The 21,176-nt window shown below is 46.9% G+C and overlaps 2 protein-coding genes across 4 annotated transcripts in view; one reads left to right on the top strand and one right to left on the bottom strand.

Moving 5' to 3' along the window:
- Positions 1-2,642, top strand: part of POU2F1 (POU class 2 homeobox 1) — a 187,189-nt gene extending 184,547 nt beyond the window's left edge. The window contains exon 17 of the mRNA XM_032317601.1: positions 1,663-2,642. Coding sequence (XP_032173492.1) covers positions 1,663-1,723 — 61 coding nt within the window. The 3' untranslated portion in view covers positions 1,724-2,642. The remainder of the gene's footprint in view (positions 1-1,662) is intronic.
- Positions 2,643-17,550: 14,908 nt separating this feature from the next.
- The window catches only part of CD247 (CD247 molecule), a 68,428-nt gene continuing 64,802 nt past the window's right edge, over positions 17,551-21,176 (bottom strand). For 2 of the 3 annotated variants that reach the window (XM_032317609.1, XM_032317610.1), the window contains exons 5-8: positions 20,934-20,969; positions 19,924-19,980; positions 18,908-18,949; positions 17,551-17,801 (exon numbers count right to left, since the gene is read on the bottom strand). In XM_032317609.1, coding sequence (XP_032173500.1) covers positions 17,736-17,801; positions 18,908-18,949; positions 19,924-19,980; positions 20,934-20,969 — 201 coding nt within the window. In that variant the 3' untranslated portion in view covers positions 17,551-17,735. The remainder of the gene's footprint in view (positions 17,802-18,907; positions 18,950-19,923; positions 19,981-20,933; positions 20,970-21,176) is intronic. The other variant, XM_032317611.1, reaches the window with a different exon arrangement.

Here is a 21,176-nt window from a genome sequence, read left to right as displayed (position 1 = left end):
AATGTGAGTTTGAGTTCTCTTTTGTGGAAACTTAAGACGTGGTGTAAATGATTCTTTCCAAAATTGTCCAGCAGCTTTAACGAGGCAGTGACAGTTTCCGAGTAGCTGGGTGGGAGTCCTTTTACATTTCTCCTTAGATGACTTTGCAGTCTGGGTGGCTGTCGTACAGCCTCACTGGCCCAGAGTGCTTGCTTAGCCACATTCCCTCTGCTAGGGATGTTTTATAAGAATCTGCTGATACCTTGGGAGTTTGGGGGACCTTGTTATCTGGGCCCCTGGAAAACATGTGTTTTCTTGATTTCAAAAACCCAAAACACAAGCAACTTTACATTTTGGGGAATTAGCTGATGTGCCTCCCAGAGGCCTGAGGAGGCGGTGGGGAATATGAGCGGTGCTGTCTCTTTAAAAGTGCCCTTTATATGATTCCCCCTCCTGGGGCCTCCCGCAGGGGCTGTAGGCTTGGGCGAGATTGCGTAGGTGACAGTGAATCAGAATGAAATGGTAGATTTTGTGTAGATGCATTTGTCTGCTGTAATTTTTATATATATATAAAACTTACTGTAACTGTACAGTTCGTTTCTGTTGTAAAACATCATTAAACCATTTTCCAAGTGTTTTCACATTGTTGGAGTTTCCTTGAAATTGCTGTTTGCTGTTCTGGATGCCTCCTGCACAGAGGGTCACATAAGCCTTCTGGTTTGTCTTTTCCAGCAGAAGCCCCACCCCTGGCGGGGTGGGGAGGCAGCACCTTGGTTCCTAGCCCACCCCCACCCTGGGTCCTACACTGTGCTTCCTCCTGTACCCTAGGGGTGTGTTCTGACCACACCTCTCCCTCCTCAGACTGTCTGGGTTTTCTGGGGTGGGGGTGAGTGGGTAGTGCTCATTCGAGAAGCAGTAGTCCCCAGTGCTCTGTTTGACCAAACACAGGGGCCACTGACTAGCCCTGCAAGAGAACTCTTCGAAGCTCCCATTTCACTTATGTCTTTGACAGCAGACCTGGTATTGAACTTGACTTTTCCACATTTACTGTTTGTGCTCTTGGGCCCCCTCCAGCCTTCCCTGGCACATTCTGAACACCCACTCTCTGGGGTTCTCTGAAAGAGGCTGGGCCCGGACTTGGCATCTGCTTCTCCTGTCAGAGGGCACACAGCGTAGCTCCCTCCCTCCTGTATGGACTAGTTAGTTCACATTTAGTGCCTCAATGCAGGCCACTGTTTGGAAATTTGAATTTTAAATAAGTGAAATTCCCACGGAGAGCAAACTTGAGCTTGTGGAAGAACTTTCAGAGGCATTCCTGTCTAACTGGGGGCTATGCCCGACTGCACCTGCCCCGTGTGCTCCCCGAAGGAAACAGCTGTTGTCTCAGACGTGCCTGGCCATCCTGGCCATCCTCCCCAGGGCCGACGGTGGGAAGGGAACCCGGCTCTTCCTCTCCCCTGCTCCTACCTCATGACCATCCACCCATTTCTTGTGTTTATACCTTGCAGGTAAGTTTGGGGGCTTTTTTAAAAATACAAATCCTACATTTGGTAGAGGCAGCGGCATGCTCACTAGCCTGGGAAAGACTTCAGGAAGCAAAACGCATTTGTCAAACCTAAATAACAGGGGTAAGTAGTGACTAGATCCTTACCCTGTAGTCCTTTCATAAAAATGTGGTTCTAGGGAGGAGCAAGACGGCCGAGGAGGAGAACCAAATAGCCTCAGGTCCCAGGAGTTCGGCTAGTCCGCAAACCATCCCGAGCACCTACAAACTCAACAGGTGATCGAAAAGAACGGCAGCAGTTCCATGAAGAGAAAACCAACCGCTTTCCGGAAGGCAGGGCGTGCGGAGAAGAGAATCGGACGCGGTATGCCCAGAGGCCGCGGGGTAAGGGCCGCCTCCTGGCAAGCGGCAGAGCAGCCGGGCACAAAACGGGGACTTGTACAAGTCAGCTCCGCGGAGGGACGCCACTCCGGCGGCTAAGCAGGGGGTGGAGCCCTCGTGGGCACAGTGTGGTCTCAGGACCCGCAGGGACACAACAAGACCAGGGGTGTCTGAGTGGCAGAGCTCCCAGGTATTGGGACAGGGACGCCACCTGCAAGACAGAGCCGAGGAGGGGCTCTCCGCTCAGGGCTGCCTAAAACCACGATCAGAGGCAGCCCGGGCACTGCTCCTTGTCGGTGGTGGACGCGGGGAGACTCCCGCCTTCCTCCTCTGGGAAGAGCGGCACAGGAGCGTGTGGCAGGATCCGCTGGGTTCGGAGACCCCACACGGGCCGCGCACCAGAGACAGAAACACTCGGTCACAGGCCGGGGGAGCTCCGAGCGCGGCGGGAGACCAGGGAGACGGGAGGGACTGACGGCTTTTCTCCGAGGTCGCACTGAGAAGCGGGGCCCTGAGCTCGCAGCTCCTCTGGCCAGAGACCGGGGCCGCCATCTTCATTCCCATCCTCCAACGCGGTACGGAAAGCGCGCAGGGAACAAAAGCTCCGAGCGAGAACCCGAGCAGATCGCGTAGCCCGGCCCCTGCCCAGGGCGGTGCAGTTCCGCGCCGGCAAAAACAATGGAGAATCACAACAGGCCCCTCCTGCAGAAGATCAGCAAGAACGTCCAGCCAAGACCAAATTCACGCATCACTGAGAACTATGAAACTCCACTGCTAGGGGAAAGCAACACAATTTATGGCTTTTTCCTTGATTCTTTAGTCTTTCAAAATTAAAATTTTTAAATTTTACTTTTTTATTCTATTTTTAAAATTTTTTCCACTTTCCTATTTTAATGTTTTTTAACTATTTTATCTTATCAATACCTTACAGCAAATTCTTTCAAGACATGTCTCCAAAGGCAAAGGAAACAAAAGCAAAAATGAACTTTTGGGATCTCATCAAGATCAAAAGCTTCTACACAGCAAAGGAAATAGTCAACAAAAAAAAGAGGCAAACCATGGAATGGGAGAAGATATTCTCAAATGACACTACAAAGGGCTGATATTCAAGCTCTATAAAGAATTCCTCAAATTCAATATCCCCAAAACAGATAATCACATCAGAAAATGGGCAGATGAATGCACACATCTACAAAGACATATGAATGGCTAACAGACACATGAAAAAGTGTTCATCATCATTAGCCATCAGGAAGATTCAAATCAAAACCACACTGAAATACCACCTTTCACCAGTTAGAATGGACAAAATTAACAAGACAGGAAACAAGGTGTGTTGGAGAGGATGTGGAGAAAGGGGAACCATCTTACACTGCTGGTGGGAATGCAAACTGGTGCAGCTACTTTGGAAAACAGTGTGGAGATTCCTCAAAAAATTAAAAGTAGAGCTACCCTATGACTCTGTAATTGCACTACTGGGTATTTACCCCAAAGATACAGAGATATTGAAAAGATGTGCTATCTGTACCCCAACGTTCATAGCAGCAATGTCCACAATCGCCAAACTGTGGAAAGGGCCAAAATGCCCTTCAACACACAAATGAGTAAAGAAGATATGGTCCATACATAGAATGGAGTATGATGCCTCCATCAGAAAGGATGAATACCCAATTTTTGTATCAACATGGGTGGGACTAAAGGAGATTATGCTGAGTGAAAAAAGTCAAGCAGAGAGAGTCAATTATCATATGGTTTCACTTACTTGTGGAGCATAAGGAATAACATGGAGGACATTAGGAGAAGGAAAGGAAAAGTGGATGGTGGGAAATCAGAGGGGAAGATGTACCATGAGAGACTGTGGACTCTGAGAAACTGAAGGTTTAGAGGGTAGTGGGATGGGGGTGGTGGGGATTAAGGAGGACACCTTTTGCATGGAGCACTGTGTGGTGCATACACAACGAGTCTGGGACACTGAAAAAATAAAATATAAAAAATAAAAGTAGATATAAAGAGATATAAATAAATAGCAAACAAAGTAAATAAATATATATTTAGATATAAAGTAAATAAGTAAAATAGATATAAGTATAAAAAATAGATATAAAGGGACGCCTGGGTGGCTCAGTTGGTTAAGCGGCTGCCTTCAGCTCAGGTCATGATCCCAGCATCCTGGGATCGAGTCCCACATCGGGCTCCTTGCTCAGCGGGGAGCCTGCTTCTCCCTCTGCCTCTCCAGGCCTCTCTGCCTGTGCTCGCTCGCTCGCTCGCTCTCTTCCTCTATCCCTGACAAATAAATAAATAAAATCTTAAAAAAAAAATTTTAAAAAATGGATATAAGTATAAAAAAATAAAAGAATATAACAGAAAACAATTTTTTAATGGTTATAAAAATCATTTTTAATTTTCACTGTTATATTCTATCCCTTCATTGTATTTAAACTTATTTTTTGTGTACACATAGTTTTTCTTCCTTTAAAATTTTGGGATGCAGTTTTTTCTAATAGATCAAAATATACTCTAAATCTAGCACATGGCTTCGTCTGGTCTCCAGCCAGATCATTCTTTCCTCTTTTTTCAACCAACTTCTTAACAATTCCTTTTTGAGACTTTTTAACTTTCATCTTTACAGTCATTTTCCATCCCTTCATTGTGTTTACCCATATATATATTTTTTTTCTTTCTTTAGAATTTTGGGCGTTAGTTTCTTCTAAGAGACCAAATGTGTATGGCTCTGTTCTATTCACCAGTCTAATACACACACACACACACACACACACGCACGCATCCTTTTTTCTTTCTTTCTTTCTTTCTAATTTTCCACCTTTCTTCTCCCCTGGGTTTCTGGACTCTTTTGATTTGGTTACTGCATATTTTTCTGGGGTTATTGCTACCCTTATAGTATTTTATTCTCTTTTCCGGCTAGTCTTATCTGGATAAAAATGACAAGGTGGAAAAACTTAACTCAAGGAAAAAAAAAAAAAAAAAACAAGAGGCAGTCCCGACAGCTGGGGACCTAATCAATAGGGACATTAGTAAGATGTCAGAACCAGAGTTCAGAATGACCACTATCAAGGTGCTAGCTGGGCTCGAAAGAAGCATGGAAGATACAAGAGAATCCCTTTCTGGAGAAATAAAATCCCTTTCTGGAGAAATAAAAGAACTAAAATCTAAAACAAGTTGAAATAAAGCTATTAATGAGGTGCAATCAAACACGGAGGGATCCCTACTGCTGGGATAAATGAGGCAGAAGAGAGAATGAGTGATGAAGACCAAATGATGGAGAATAAAGAAGCTGAGCAAAAGAGAGACAACTATGGACCATGAGGAGAGAATTCGAGAGAAAGACAAAACAATATTCGAATAATTGGGCTCCCAGAAAAAGAGAGAAGGGGGCAGAAGGTATATTTGAGCAAGTTGTAGCAGAGAACTGCCCTGATTTGGTGAAGGGAAAAAGCATCAAAATCCAGGAGACACAGAGAACCCACCCTCAAAATCAACAAAAATGGGTCCACACCCCATCATCTAATAGTAAAACTTACAACTCTCAGTGACAAAGAGAAAATCCTTGGGACAAGGGGACTGTAGCATACAATGGTAGAAATATTAGATTGGCAGCAGACCTATCCACAGAGACCTGGTAGTCCAGAAAGGACTGGCATGATATAGTCAGAGCACTTAATGAGAAAAATATGCAGCCAAGAATACTATATCCAGCTAGGCTGTCACTGAAAATAGAAGGAGAGAGAAAAACCTTCTAGGACTAAAAGAATTTGCAAACACCAAACCAGCCCTACAGGACATATTGAAAGGAGTCCTGTAAGCAAAGAGAGAGCCTTAAAGTAACAGATCAGAAAGAAACAAAGACAATATACAGTAACATTGACCTTACAGACAATACAATGGCACTAAATTTGTATCTTTCAATAGTTACCCTGAATGTAAATGGGCTAAATGCCCCAATCAAATGACACTGAGTATCAGAATGGATTAAAAAAAAAAAAAAAAAAAAAACCCATCAACATGCTGTCTGACAGAAACTCATCTTAAACCCAAAGACACCTCCAGATTTAAAGTGAGGGGGATGAAAACAATTTACCATGCAAATTGAACAAAAGAAGGCTGGGGTGGCAGTCCTTTTATCAGATAAATTAGATTTTAAGCCGAAGACTATACTAAAAGATGAGGAAACACTATATCATACTTAAAGGGTCTGTCTAACGAGAAGATCTAACAATTTTAAATATCTATGCCCCTAACATGGGAACAGCCAATTATATAAACCAATTAATAACAAAATCCAAGAAACAAGAGGGAGGGTCAAGATGGCAGAGAAGCAGGAGACCCCGTGTCAATGGGTCCTCTAAAGTGAGCTAAATATCTACCAGAAACTGAACACCCAGGAGATCAGCCTGAGATGTAGAAGTGCACACATCTGAATCTCTATGGGGGCAGAAGACATCAGTGGAGAGGTAACGTAGAAGGGGAATGCTCAGACTGATATTGGAAGACAAACAGAAGGGGGAGTGAGCCACCAGAAGCGACCCACTGGAATGTAATACCCCAATACGAAAGTGCCCTGTGGTTGGGGACCAGCATTAACTTGGAGTCTGGTTAAAAGCGCTCAAAAAGAGCAAAAGATCTGAAGGGGCAACTGGTGGAAATGGACGGGCCCATATGAACACGGGCCTAAGACCACATTCCCAGGACCATCACCACTGGCAACCACCCATGCCAGAGAGAGTCCAGCGGGGCCTACAGTCCCTGAACCCGAGGCTTTCTGCTGCTTGCACCACCGCTCAACTGGGTGCACTCCCGCCCTCGTCTGAGAGAGCCTGGTGTGGGCGCGGGCTGGCAGTCTCTAGGAATACAGCCTTCCACGACCTGGGCGACCACAGGGTCTGAGTGCACCTGGCGTGGGCCTGGACTCCAGACAGCAGTCCTGGCAAAGGCAGACACCTGAAGTGGGCTCACTGGACCAATATCGCTTGTGGTTTTAGTGGCACGGGGGTGCAGAGAGAAGCAGGGGCCTCGGGTGAGTGATGAGATGGTGGCTGGGGGTGTGCACCCCTTGCAGGAGGCTGTGCTGTTCAGTAGAGTTTGCACAGGAGGAGTCTGTGTGCTCCGGACCATCCAGAGGGGAACATTCTAAGGTTCCTCTCTGAGGCAGAGATTGGGATGCAGATGGATTCTTTGCTCTCACCCTCTGAAAAGCTGCAAAAAGCGGCCAAAGAACAAAAATCTCCAGAGAACAAAAGCCCAGAAAATCGGTTACATGGAGTCCAGCCCCTTGACAGCTTGCAGGACGACTCAACCCAAGCAAGACTGACAGGAGAACGACCCAGCAGGCCCCCTCCCCAGAAGACAAGCCAAAAGAATTAGAGGACAAGCACCACAGGGTCCCCATAAAACTGTAAACCCTCATTGTCAGGGTAAACAATATATTAAGTTCCCAGTATTCCCCTGTTACCTGTATAGTTCATAGATACTTTTTTTTTAATTCATTCTCACAATTATTGTTCTTGTAAGTTTTTTAACCCACTTACCATTATGATTTGAGGTTTAATAGAACATATTTCATAATTTTTAACCTGAACTTTTTTTCATAGATATACTGGTGTTTTACCTATTCTTTTCTTTTTTTAATACACATACAGATATAAGCTTCAAGGTAATCCATTTTTCCTGTTCAATACTATCCCTATATATAAGCCAGTTTTAATTTCCCTGTAGCTCTGTAAAGTTAAGTCCTTTAACAAAATAACAAGATACACCCAGGAAGAACAGAAATCACCTTCTTTGCTCACATTGAGGATTTAGAACCACCCTCCTATCTTATTCTTCTGTCAGTGTTTCTGTGTATCTGAAAAATCACCAATACACCAACTCTCTTTACACCTTAAAGAACTGGAAAATCAGGGGCGCCTGGGTGGCTCAGTGGGTTAAAGCCTCTGCTTTAACGGCTCAGGTCATGATCCCAGCATCCTGGGATCGAGTCCCACATTGGGCTCTCTGCTGAGTGGGGAGTCTGCTTCCCTTCCTCTCTCTCTGCCTGCCTCTCTGTCTACTTGTGATCTCTGTCAAATAAATTAAAAAAAAAAAAAGAACTGGAAAATCAACAACAAATTAAGCCAACCCCACACATAAGGGAAATAATCAAGATTAGAGCAGAGACCAATGATTTAGAAACTAGAGACACAGCAGAACACATCAATGAAACTAGAAGCTGGTTCTTTGAAAGAATCAGTAAGATGGATAAACCACTGGCCAGACTAATCAAAAAAAAAAAAGAGAGAGAGAGAGAGAGGGCCCAAATTAATAAAATGGTGAATGAAAGGGGAGAGATCACAACTAACACCAAGGAAAGGAAAACAATCATCAGAAATTATTATCAACAGTTATATGCCAATAAGTTAAGCAACCTAGAAGAAATGGATGCATTCCTGGAATCCTATAAACTTCCAAGATTGAAATAGGAAGAAATTGAAACCTGAACAGACCAATATCTAGTAACAAGATTGAAGCAGTGATCAAAAACCTCCCAAAAAATTAGCATCCCAGGACCTGATGGATTTCCTGGGGAATTCTACCAAACATACCAAGAAGAAATAATTCCTATTCTCCCGAAGCGGTTTCAAAAAATAGGAAAACTTCCAGACTCTTTCTATGAAGCCAGCATTACCCTGATCCCCAAACCTGGCAAAGACTCCATCAAAAAGGAGGATTTCAGACGAATACGCTTGATGAATATGGATGCTAAGATTCTCAACAGATCCTATCTAATAGGATCCAACAGTACATTAAAAAGATTATCCACCATGACCATGTGGGATTTATCCCTGGGATGCAAGGGTGGTTCAACATTCGCAAATCAATCAATGTGATAGAACAAATCAATAAGAAGAGAGAGAAGAACCACATGGTCCTCTCAACTGATTCAGAAAAAGCATTTGACAAAATACAGCATCCATTCCTGATTAAAATGCTTCAAAGTATAGGGACAGAAGGAACATTCCTCAACTTCATAAAGTCTATCTATGAAAACCCACAAGGAGTATCATTCTCAATGGGGAAAAGCTGACAGCCTTCCCTTTGAGATCAGGAACACGACAAAGATGCCCACTCTCACCAGTGTTGTTCAACATAGTGCTAGAAGTCCTAGCAACAGCAATCAGACAACAAAAAGAAATAAAAAGTATTCAAATTGGCAAAGAAGAAGTCAAACTCTCTCTTTGCAGGTGACATGATACTTTATATGGAAAACCCAAAAGACTCCACCCCTAAACTACTACAACTCATACAGCAATTCAGTAACGTGGCAGGATACAAAATCAGTGCACAGAAATCTGTTGCTTCCTTATACACTAATAATGAAAATATAGAAAGGGAAATTAGAGAATCAATTCCATTTACTATGGCACCAAGAACCATAAGATACCTTGCAATAAACCTAACCAAAGAGGTAAATGATCTGTACTCGAGGAACTACAAAACACTCATTAAAGAAATTGAAGAAGACACAAAAAGATGGAAAAGCATTCCATGCTCATGGACCGGAAGAATAAACATTATTAAAATGTCTATACTGCCCAAAGCACTCTATAGTTTCAATGCCATCCCAATCAAAATTCCACCAGCATTTTTCAAAGAGCTGGAACAAACTATCCTAAAATTTGTATGGAACCAGAAAGGACCCTGAATTGCTAAAAAAAAATATGGAAAAAGAAAAACAAAACTGGGTATCACATTGCCTGATTTCAAGGGATTTACTACAAAGCTGTGATCACCAAGACAGCATGGTACTGGCACACAGACAGACACAGGGATCAATGGAACAGATTAGAGAGCCCAGACATGGACCTGTAGGTCAAATAATCTTCACCAAAGCAGGAAAAATTATCCAGTGGAAAAAAGACAGCCTCTTCAATAAATGGTGCTGGGAAAATTGGACAGCTATGTATAGAAGAACCATTCTCTTATACCATACACAAAGATAAACTTGAAATGGATAAAAGACCTCAACATGAGGTAGGAATCTGTCAAAATCCTAGAGGAGAACATAGGCAGTAACCTCTTCAACATCAGCCACAGCAAATTCTTTCAAGACATGTCTCTAAAGGCAAAGGAAACAAAAGTGAGAATGAACTTTTGGAACTTCATCAAGATCAAAAGCTTCTGCACAGCAAAGTAAAAAGTCAACAAAACAGAGGCAACATATGGAATGCGAGAAGATATTCTCAAATGACACTATAGACAAAGGGCTGATAGCCAAGATCTATAAAGAACTCCTCAAACTCAGACCTCTAAAAACAGATAATCACATCAAAAAATGGGCAGAAGACATGAACAGACACTTCTCCAAAGAAGACATACAAATGGCTAACAGGCACATGAAAAAAAATGATCATCATCATTAGCCATCAGGGAGATTCAAATCAAAACCACACTGAAATACCACCATTCACCAGTTAGAATGCACAAAATTAACAAGACAGTAAACAACAAGTGTTGGAGACAATGTGGAGAAAGGGAAACCGTCTTACACTGCTGGTGGGAATGCAAGTTGGTGCAGCCACTTTGGAAAACAGTGTGGAGATTCCTCAAAAAAATTAAAAATAGAGCTACCCTATGACCGTGTAATTGCACTACTGGGTATTTAACCCAAAGATACAGAGGTATTGAAAAGATGTGCTACCTGTACCCCAACGTTCATAGCAGCAATGTCCACAATCGCCAAACTGGAAAGAGCCAAGATGCCCTTCAACACACAAATGGGTAAAGAAGATATGGTCCATACATAGAATAGAATATTAAGCCTCCACCAGAAAGGATGAATACCCAACTTTTGTATCAACATGGACGGGACTGGAGGAGATTATGCTGAGTGAAAAAAGTCAAGCAGAGAGAGTCAATTATATGGTTTCACTTACTTGTGGAGCATAAGGAATAACATGGAGGACCTTAGGAAAAGGAAAGGAAAAGTGAATTGGGGGAAATTGGAGGGGGAGATGAACCATGAGTGACTATGACTCTGACAAAAAAAAAACCTGGGGGTTTTGGAGGGGAAGGGAATGGGGGGGATTAGGTGAGCCTGGTGGTGGGTATTAAGGAGGGCACGTTTTGCATGGTGCAGTGGGTGTGATGCATAAATCATGAATCTGGGAACACTGAAAAAATAAAATTAAATTTTTTAAAAAATCCAAGAAACACATCGACAATAATACAATAACAGTAGGGGATTTAACACTCCCCTCAGTGAAATGGGCAAAAGATCAACAAGAAAAAAAAAAAGGTTGAACACACTGGACCAGATGGATATCACGAATATATTTAGAACATTCCATCCCAAAGCAACAGAACACACATTCTTCTCTAGAGTCCACATCCTGGGTCACAAATCAGTACCCCCAAGGCTGGGATCATTCCCTACATATTTTCAGACCACAATGCCTTGAAACTAGAACTCAAGCACAAGAGGAAAGAGAAAAATCAAATACACGGAGGCTGAAGAGCATCCTACTAAAGAATGAATGGGTCAACCAGGAAATTAAAGAAGAATTAAGAAAATTCATGGAAATAAATGAAAATGAAAACACAGGTGTTCAAAATCTTTGGAACACAGCAAAAGCGGCCCTGAGAGGAAAATATATGGCAATACATGAAATAAGAAAGGTCTCAAGTACACAACCTAACCCTACACCTAAAGGAGCTTGAGAGAGAACAGCAAAGAAAGCCTAAACCCAGCAGGAGAAGAGAAAATCATAAAGATGAAAGCAGAAATCAATGAAATAGAATCCAAAAGAACAGTAGAACAAACCAACAAAACTAGGAGCTGGTTCCTTGAAAGAATTAATAAGATTTATAAACCCCTGGCCAGACTTATCAAAAAGAGAGAGAGAGAGAGGACCCAAATTAATAAAATCATGAATGAAAGAAGAGGTATCAAAACCAACACCAAAGAAATACAAACAATTATAAGAACATATTATGAGCAACTATACGCCAGCAAATCTGACAATCTGGAAGAAATGGATGCATTCTTAGAGACATAAACTACCAAAACTGAACCAGAAAGAAACAGAAAACCTGAACAGATGCATAACCATTAAGGAGATCATCAAAAATCTCCCAACAAAAAAGAGCCCAGGGCCAGATGGCTTCCCAGGGGAATTCTACCAAACATTTAAAGAAGTAATACCTAGTCTCCTGAAACTTTTCAAAAAAATAGAAATGGAAGGAAAACTTCCAAACTCATTTTATGAGGCCAGCATTACCTTGATCCCAACACCAGACAATAACCCCACGAAAAAGGAGAATTACAGACCAATATCCTTGATGAACATGGATGCAAAAATTCTCACCAAAGTACTAGCCAGTAGGAACCAATAGTTCATTAAACAGATGATTTACCACAACCAACTGGGATATATTCCAGGGCCGCAAGGTTGGTTCAACATCCGCAAATCAATCGATGTGATACAATACATTAATAACAGAAAGCACAAGAACCATATGATACTATCAATAGATGATGAAAAAGCATTTCACAAAGCACAGCATCCTTTCTTGATCAAAACTCTTCACAGTGTAGGGATAGAGGGTATATACCTTAATATCATCAAAGCCATCTGTGAAAAATCCACAGCGAATATCATTCTCAATGGGGGAAAACTGAGAGCTTTCCCCTAAGGTCAGGAACACAGCAGGGCTGTCCACTATCACCACTGCTATTCAACATAGTACTAGAAGTCCTAGCCTCAGCAATCAGACAACAATAAGAAATAAAAGGCATCCAAATCAGCAAAGAAGAAGTCACTTTTTGCACTCTTTGCAGATGATATGATTCTTCACATGGAAAACCCAAAAGACTCTACTCCAAAACTGCTAGAACTCACACAGGAATTCAATAAAGTATCAGGATATAAAATCAATGCACAGAAATCAGTTGCATTTCTATACACCAACAAGACAGAAGAAATAAATTACAGAGTTGACCCCATTTTCAACTGCATCCAAAAGCACAAGATATCTGGGAATAAACCTAACCAAGAGGCAAAGAATCTGTACTCAAAAAACTATAAAGTACTCATGAATGAAACTGAGGAAGACACAAAGAAATGTAAAAACGTTCCATTCTTATGGATCGGAAGAACAAATATTGTGAAAATGCCTATGCTACCTAACGCAGTCTACACATTTAATGCAATCCCTATCAAAAGACCATCAATTTTTTTCAAAGAAATGGAACAAATAATCCTAAAATTTATATGGAAACAGAAAAGACCCTGAATAGCCAGAGGAATGTTGAAAAGGAAAACAAAAGTAGGCATCAGAGTTCCAGACTTCAAGCTCTATTACAAAGCTGTCATCATCAAGACAGTATGGTACTGGCACAAAAACAGACACATAGATCAATGGAACAAAGTAGAGAGCCCAGAAATAGTCCCTCAACTCTATGGTCAACTAATTTTTGACAAAGCAGGAAAGAATGTCCAATGGAAAAAAGTCTCTTCAAATGTTGTTGGGAAAATTGGACAGCCACATGTAGAAGAATGAAACGACCATTTCCTTACTCCGCACACAAAAACAAGACTCAAAATGGATGAAAGACCTCAAAGTGAGACAGGAATCCATCAACATCCTTGAGAAGAACACAGGCAGCACCTCTTTGACCTCAGCCACAGCAACTTCTTCCTAGAAACATCGTCAAAGGCAAGGGAAGCAAGGGCAAAAATGAACTATTGGGATTTCATAAGATCAAAAACTTTTGCACAGCAAAGGAAACAGTCAGCAAAACCAAAAGAGAAGTGACAAAATGGGAAAATATATTTGCAAATGACGTATCAGATATGGCCTAGTATCCAAAATCTATAAAGAACTTATCAAACTCAACACCCAAAGAATAATCCAGTTAAGAAATACGCAGAAGACATGAACAGACATTTCACCAAAAAAGACATCCAAATGGCCGACACATGAAAAAGGGCTCAAAATCACTCAGCATCAGAGAAATACAAATCAAGACCACAGTGAGATACCACCTCACACCAGTTAGAATGGCTAAAATTAACAAGTCAGGAAACAACAGATGTTGGCGAGGATGTGGAGAAAGGGGAACCCTCCTACACTGTTGGTGGGAATGCAAGCTGGTGCAACCACTCTGGAAAACATAATGGAGGTTCCTCAAAAAGTTGAAAATAAAGGTACCCTACGACCCAGCAATCGCAGTACTGGGTATTTACCCTAAAGATAACAAACGTAGGGATCTGAAGGGGCACGTGCACCCGAATGTTTATAGCAGCAATGTCCACAATAGCCTAACTAAACCTAGATATCCATCCACAGATGAATGGATAAAGAGGCTGTGTGTGTGTGTGTGTGTGTGTGTGTGTGTGTGTGTAATGGAATACTATGCAGCCATCAAAAACCCCGACATCTTGCCATTTGCAACAACATGGATGGAACTAGAGGGTATTACGCTAAGCGAAATAAGTCAATCAGAGAAAGATAATTATCATTCGATCTCTATGATATGAGGAATTTGAGAGGCAGGGTGGGGGGTTGTGGGGGGTAGGGAGGGAAAAAATGAAACAAGATGGGACCAGGGAGGGAGACCAACCGTAAGAGACTCTTAATCTCAGGAAACAAACAGAGGGCTGCTGGGGGTTGTGGGGGGAGGGATAGGGTGGTTGGGTGATGGACACTGGGGAGGTTATGTGTTATGGTGTTCTGAATTGTGTAAGACTGATGATTTACAGACCTATACCTCTGAAGCAAATAATACATCATATGTTAATTTTTTTTTAAATGTGGTTATATTTTAACCCACTCCTGGTTGTCATCTGTCGAGCTGAATCACCTGTAAGACGAAGTGAATGATGTCTACTCTTACTGTTGCCTTTTCTTCTCCAGAAACGAGGGCTTTGAGTTGTAGGACATACATTTGTAGTTAGGCCTGAGTCATAGGTTCACAGAATTATCCAGGGCCAGGTCATAAAAATGCATGAGTTACTCAGACAGAACAAGATTGACAGCTAAACGGCTAGAAGCAAATGTCCAGGCCCTGAGTCCCCTTTGAAGCTATCCTGTTAGCTTGAATGGATCACCTCCCCTTTTCATACCTGCCACACCTGGCCTTCAGTGACTATTGTGTTTGTAAACCAGGGGCCTAAGGATCATGACCTACACTGAAGGCAGACGCTTAATGACTGAGCCACACAGGCACCCCAAGAATGTTTTTTGTTTGTTTTTAAATTAAAGTATGTTGATGGCCCATCTTTTATGATCAAGAACTTCCTGGGATGAAAAGGATCCAGCTGTGCTTTGGAAAGAAGACTGCCAGACTGGAGGAAGGGCAGGAGCTGGGCGGCGCCGGGGACACCTTGTCTTGGCCCCTGCTTCGCTCCACTGGCGCGTGCTCATCTCATGCCCAGCTGTCTGTCTTGCATGTGGTCCAGTACGTGTCCTCACCCACCCACCCAGGTCAGCCACAGCACCCACACCTGGTTGCCAGCTTTCCTCCCTGCCTCTTGAGTCAGATTCTTGATGGAATTGGGTCAAACTCTTATTTTCAAGCCAACAGTACGGGTCATGTGGCCTGCAGATAACTCAGCGGACCTTGACTAGGCCTGAGGCTTACTCATTTTGACTAACAGATGAACTCAACCTCAGGTTTTAAAAAGCCCAGTGAGAAGACAGAAAAGTAGTAACCCAAAAAGGGCCATCTGTTGTCTTGGAATCAAGGCAGCTGAAGCCACTCCTTATCATTTTCCCATTCCATTGCCTGGTGACCAGGTCGCCTAATTAGGGCCAGCTGTCCTCAGAAGCCATCCTCCCATGAAACCCGCTCCACTTCCCCAGCCCCTGGCTGGGCTCTGTCTGCACCCCTTCCCTGGCAGCAACCCCTCCTACCTGCCCCCTGGGTGTCATGACCGGCGGGACGATGCTGCTCTTTCCGTGATGTGGCTGGAATCCAGCTCTGCGGTGGCTCTTCTGTGTCCTCGCAGGGAGCTTGCAAAGTGCTGGGCACAGAAACAGGTCGGTGCAGGGTAAATATTTGTTGAACGGAATTGAGTTCCCCCCACGAGGTCAGGTTTCACATGGCGCGCCGTCTCTTCCTGAGGTGTTACATGCACGCCTCGCTGAGATGCGAGTCGCTCCCGCCGGAATCCCAAAGGCTCTGGGCTTTTAACAGCCGTGACCTTGGGTTTTTGATCTCGAAGTCTACCCACTGTTAATTGGCAGCTTGACGAGTTGGGGCTGCTTTTACCGCTTTTACATTTAGAGAGAACCTGACCCAAAGGGACCTCTGTCATCCTCCAGCCCTCCCCAAATCCTGCAGACAGAGGGTTTGTGCGGAGGCGTCAGCGGCCGTTTGCAACCCCCACACCCCCACTCTGCTGACCGTGGCTGCTCCGGGGCCTCCCTCTGCCACGTGCCCGTCGTCCCCAAGCTGACCACGGGGCTGGGAGCCCCGCGGTCCCGGCGGCTTCCCCGGCCCCTTCCAGGCCTGGCCCGGCCTGACGCCCGCTCGTCCCGGAGACACGGCCACCGGCCCGGAGGGCAGCACTCCCGGTCCCTGCACGCAGGGTCCAAGCAGCCACCGCGCTCGCTGGGAGTCGGCAGTTTCGCCCCAAGGCAAGGGCACCGGCTGGGCAGCCCCAGACGGAATCACGGGAATCCCCGTTACCCGCCGCGAGCTCGGGGCGAAAGCGGCATCTTCGCCGGCGCGTTTACCATGCGGAAAGTAAGCAGGGCTTTAGCACAACGGCTAAATGACAACCGGCCGAGCGGAGCGTCACACACGACACCCCACGCGGCAGCGCTCCCGGACGTCCGCCCAGGCGACCCCGGAAGCCGGCGCCGGTGACCCCGGAAGCCGGAAGCCGGCCGCGGGAATCCCAGCAGGTGGCGCAGGCGACCCCGGAAGCCGGCCGAGGCGACTCCCGCCTGCCGCAGCCTTCGGGTGTCTGCAGGGGTGCGGGGCGCTGTGCCGCCTGTGGAGCCTTCACAGGGACGCCGGGAAGTGAACGGGTGCCTGGGAGGGGTGTGCGCACCCCCTTCCCTCGCCCCGCCGTTCGCACTCCGCAGTGGCACACACCATGTGCCTTGAGGCCGGCAGTTCACAGCTCACGGCCCCCGCGGGAGGCGGAGAGCTCCGTGAGGGCGTGCGGGGCTTCTTCATCGTCGTCCGGCCCCGGGTGCGCAGCCCACAAATGCTGTTTCGATAAAGAGGGATGACGCTTGATTGAGGGGGGCCCGTCCTCTGCCCCGCAGCCCGCCCTGCTCTCGCGGAGCCTCCGTCGCCGCTGCCCCGCGCCCCTGCCTCAGCCAGCTCGAACGCGCGCCCCCCACCCATCCTCTCCCCTGCGCCCAGGCCTTTCACGGGGAGACACAACAGCCCCTTTGCCCCAGTGACAAATGACCTTGAAATGAAGGCACAGGTTGATGACAAAAGCCAAATTTACAGCAGGAGCAAAGCCACTCAAATCCCGAGGGAACAATAAAGGCTACTGGGATATGTGCTAACATTTGGGGTTTCTCTGGGGACTTGACAATACATGGACAGAACACGGCTGTGAGGAGGAGCCCGGGGCCTCCCGGAGAGGGGCCCGTCCCCAGTGTCCAATGCACCGGAAGACACCCCCCCACGCCCCCGCAGAAACCCCCAAAACGCGCCGCCCTCACACTGCCCTCCGGAGTCCAGGGATGATGGTTTCCGATTTGGATATGTCCAAATGTTAACAATGCAAAGCATCCAGTTCTTAAGAGGGAATGCTTTGGAGGTGAACTGGGCGTGAACTGGGTTATAAATGCTTTGTCCTGTGTCCTTAACAATCTGGGCGTCCACGGGTCTGGCTTGTGGTTAGTGCCGTTAGCGAGGAGGCAGGCTCTGCATGTGGAGGGCGTCATAGGTGTCCTTGGTGGCCGTGCTGAGCCCCTGGTGAAAGCAAATCAGAAAAGAAAAATGGGTCAGGAGTTCCGCATGGGCACAAACCTACCTAGAGGTCAACGAGGAGAAGGAGCCCCTCGTGCCTCCCAGAGGGCTGCAGGAGAGACGCACTCTCTGCCCTGTGCGTGGGCCTAGAAGAACTTTCTGTTGGATACAAGAGGAAGGGGAGCACCCCATCCCTGAACTCTGAGCTGGAATCAGGTTTGCTCCAGAGAGTTTGCTGTCCCTCATACCTGGGCCTCCAGGAAGCCAGGACTTGTCACGGGGAGAGAGTGGCCCCCTGACCTCAGCCCTCTCCCCCCAGCCTCCTTCCCATGTCACCTTACTACATTTATGCTCTTTGTCGGGGGTTGGGGGGGCAGGCAAGCTGGTCCCAATCCCACTGGAACAGCTCTCCCTGGTCCAGAAGACAGATCAAAGCTGCCACACTCAGGAAGATTCTGAGGGCCCTTTGACATCATTCTAAACTCAGGCAAGCTGGGTGGTCTGACACGTTGGAGTCACTCGAGCAAGCTCTGAAGAGCCCAGGGGAGCCAAAAGTAGCCAAATAAGAACCTGATGGGGATTATATTTTAGAGACGTAGGCTGGGTATCCTTGGTTTGCATAATTTTTCACACTGATTTACATAAACCAGGCACCCAACTGTAACATCTTCTTTTTAAAGTTATTATTTCTCTTTATTTTTTTCCCCCTTCAGTTTTCCCATCCATCCAGCCATCTTATTAGGTCTGAGGATACAAGGCAGAGCAAGGCTTCTTTCAAGGGCCCAGAGCAGTGGGGGAAGAGGCAGGTGTCTTCTGCCTACATCAGCCCTCTGGGCAGCTGCTGCTTTTCTGTGGCCGGTGCCTCCCATGGTCTCCTGGTTGGAACCAAGTCATATGCTTGGATGGCTGAATCTCAGCCATGCCCCAGGGCCTTCCGGGCAGATGTGGCACTGAGACGTGAATTGAGACCTGTGGTTTTTGCCCTGGCCAGCTGATGGCAAGAGCTGGGTGCTACCAAGCAAACAAAAGAGGGGAGTCTAGACTTGCCCCTGATTAGACAGCACCAGGCAGGAAGGGGGTGCCCGCAGCACAGATCAGAGGCAGCTTACCTGGTAAAGGCCATCATGTCCCTTCCCTCTCCGACGCTGGTTCTGTGAGAAGGAACCAAATGAGCAGACAGTCAATCATCAGCAGCCTCCTACTCAAGGCCCCAACTCTCAGGGCCCCCAGAGAGTCAAAGGTGACTGACTGTTTTGCAGGCAGTGGGGAGAAGGGTCAGGCGACTGGTCAGACCTCACTCGGCAGGTAAGGTGAGGACTGGCTTCAATGGGGCCCAGGTTTGCTGGTCCCCACTCACGTGCTCAGAGACATCAGAGTCCTGGAATCCAGGCTGCATGGGAGCTGGCCATGTTGCCTGACGCTTGGAATAAATGGGCGTCCCTGCCACTCGCAGAGTTCCTGGCTACGCTTCAGTGCTCACTGGGAGTGACAACTACGCAGTGGGAACAGCTCTGGCTGCAGAGTCCCTTCACAGCTGGGCTCCCCTAGTTACTAGCTAAGCGACCTCGGGCAAGTCGTTTCACCTCCCGTGCCTTGCAGGGCACACATTTCTCGCTGGGTTATTGTGGGGATAACGTGAGACCACCTACCTGGTAAAGCACTGACCAGACCTGCTTTGGGGACACGTGACCTACACAGCACCTACTCGGGAGGGGTCAGCACTCCGCTCTCATCATTCCGAAATTCTTAATCTTTTAGAAATAAGGGGCCCTGCGTTTTCATTTTGCCCTGAGTCCCAGAGTCCTAAGTTCTGAACCCAGCGTGGCACACAGTAAGCACTTGGTGATTACTGATGGTGACAGATTCGCCTTGCTCTTTACAAGCTTAGTGCGTCTTGGGATCTAGACTTGGTTCCTGAAAGAACATCACCTTCCCCCACTGCCTTAGGTGCTGTTGAGTGGGGAAGAGCTGGGTTACGCTTTGCCCCTGACAGCTACCACAAGGCATTCTGTTGGTGATACTCGGACGGAGGCCTACAGCAGGGACCTCTGGAAGGTGAGGAGGGACTCCCTCCCTGCCTGGGGGCCTCTCCACCCTGAGCCAAACCTTGGGAATCAGCACTCACCTCGCCTTTTATCCCAATCTCACTGTAGGCCTCCGCCATCTTGTCTTTCTGCAGCGCCTGGAAAAAGCAGAGGGCGTGGGACACTGAATTTACTAACTAATGCAGAAAACAGTGGGCTTCTGCACAAGAGGAAGCCTCTCAGCTTCCTACCTGGCAGGGAGCTCCCACAGTCAAAGCTCCGGTCCTTATTCTCACAAGCCTCTCTGGCCACAGCCAGCTCCTCACCCTTGGGAACATTCTTCTCAGCAGGCAGTGGGAGAATCAGGCTCCCCGCTGAGCAGGGAGCCCGACGTGGAACTGAGTCCCGGGACCCCGGGGCCCTGGCATCACGACCCAAGCGGAAGGCAGACACTTAACCATCTGAGCCACCAGGCACCCCCTTTGGGACATTCTCTGAGCGGCCAGCCCTTTTGCACTGAACTGAGAAGCTCAACCTAGATTTGAAGATGAAATGTGGAGTTCTAGCCGAAGCACATGAACGGGGACAGTGCAAGGGCTCACCCGGAGTCGCCAGCACCATCTATTTGAGCTACGTGTCTCTTTATATGTCCAAGGCCATGGGCCGTGCCTCCCCCATATGCAGGAAGGACGAAGAGGTGCCTCTCCTCCCAGGAGGTTACCTGCAACCGTCCCCTTCAGGGCAGCCCCAGAGCAACAGCCTGAAAACCACAATCAGATCCACACCCAGGTGGCGAGCTGACCTTCCAACAAGAGGTGACACTCAGGAACAGAGTCTGGCCTCTGGGAGCAGAAGCCCCTCCGAGGGGCTTGCCCCCCCCCCGCTTCTTGCCCAGCCCGACCTTGCTGCCCCCCAGCACCACCACCAGCAGATCCAGGTATGGAAGGGGAGAAGGCAAAGGAAGGGGGTGTCCTTTGAACATCCAGTCCCTGCAGGCAGCAAGCAGGTGAGTCCCGTGGCACAGGAAGGTGAAGGTCAAGTGAGGCAAAGACACAGGGCAGGGAGCAGGGCCTCCACCCAGAGCCTCCCTCCAAAGTCCACCTGTACTCACATTGTACACGACTTCCTGAGGATTCCTCTTCCTCTGCTGGGAAAGATGAGGGGCAGGTTAGGGGTGGAGAGATGGGGCTCCAGGCCAGGACAGTAGTAGCCCCCTTCCTGCCACCTCCTTATACCCTGGGCCACCCCTGCCTGCCCCCCGTCCCCGGCCCTGCTCCCTCCTACAGCCCTGCCCCCGCCACCCCTACCCTCACAGCTCTACTGAGGCTCCTACTTCTTAGCACACACGCACGCG

Source organism: Mustela erminea, chromosome 17 (genome assembly GCF_009829155.1).
Source record: "Mustela erminea isolate mMusErm1 chromosome 17, mMusErm1.Pri, whole genome shotgun sequence".
Taxonomy (NCBI): Eukaryota; Metazoa; Chordata; class Mammalia; order Carnivora; family Mustelidae; genus Mustela; species Mustela erminea.
The sequence above is the reverse complement of the archived record's forward strand: the minus strand, read 5'-3'. Positions and strand labels throughout refer to the sequence as shown.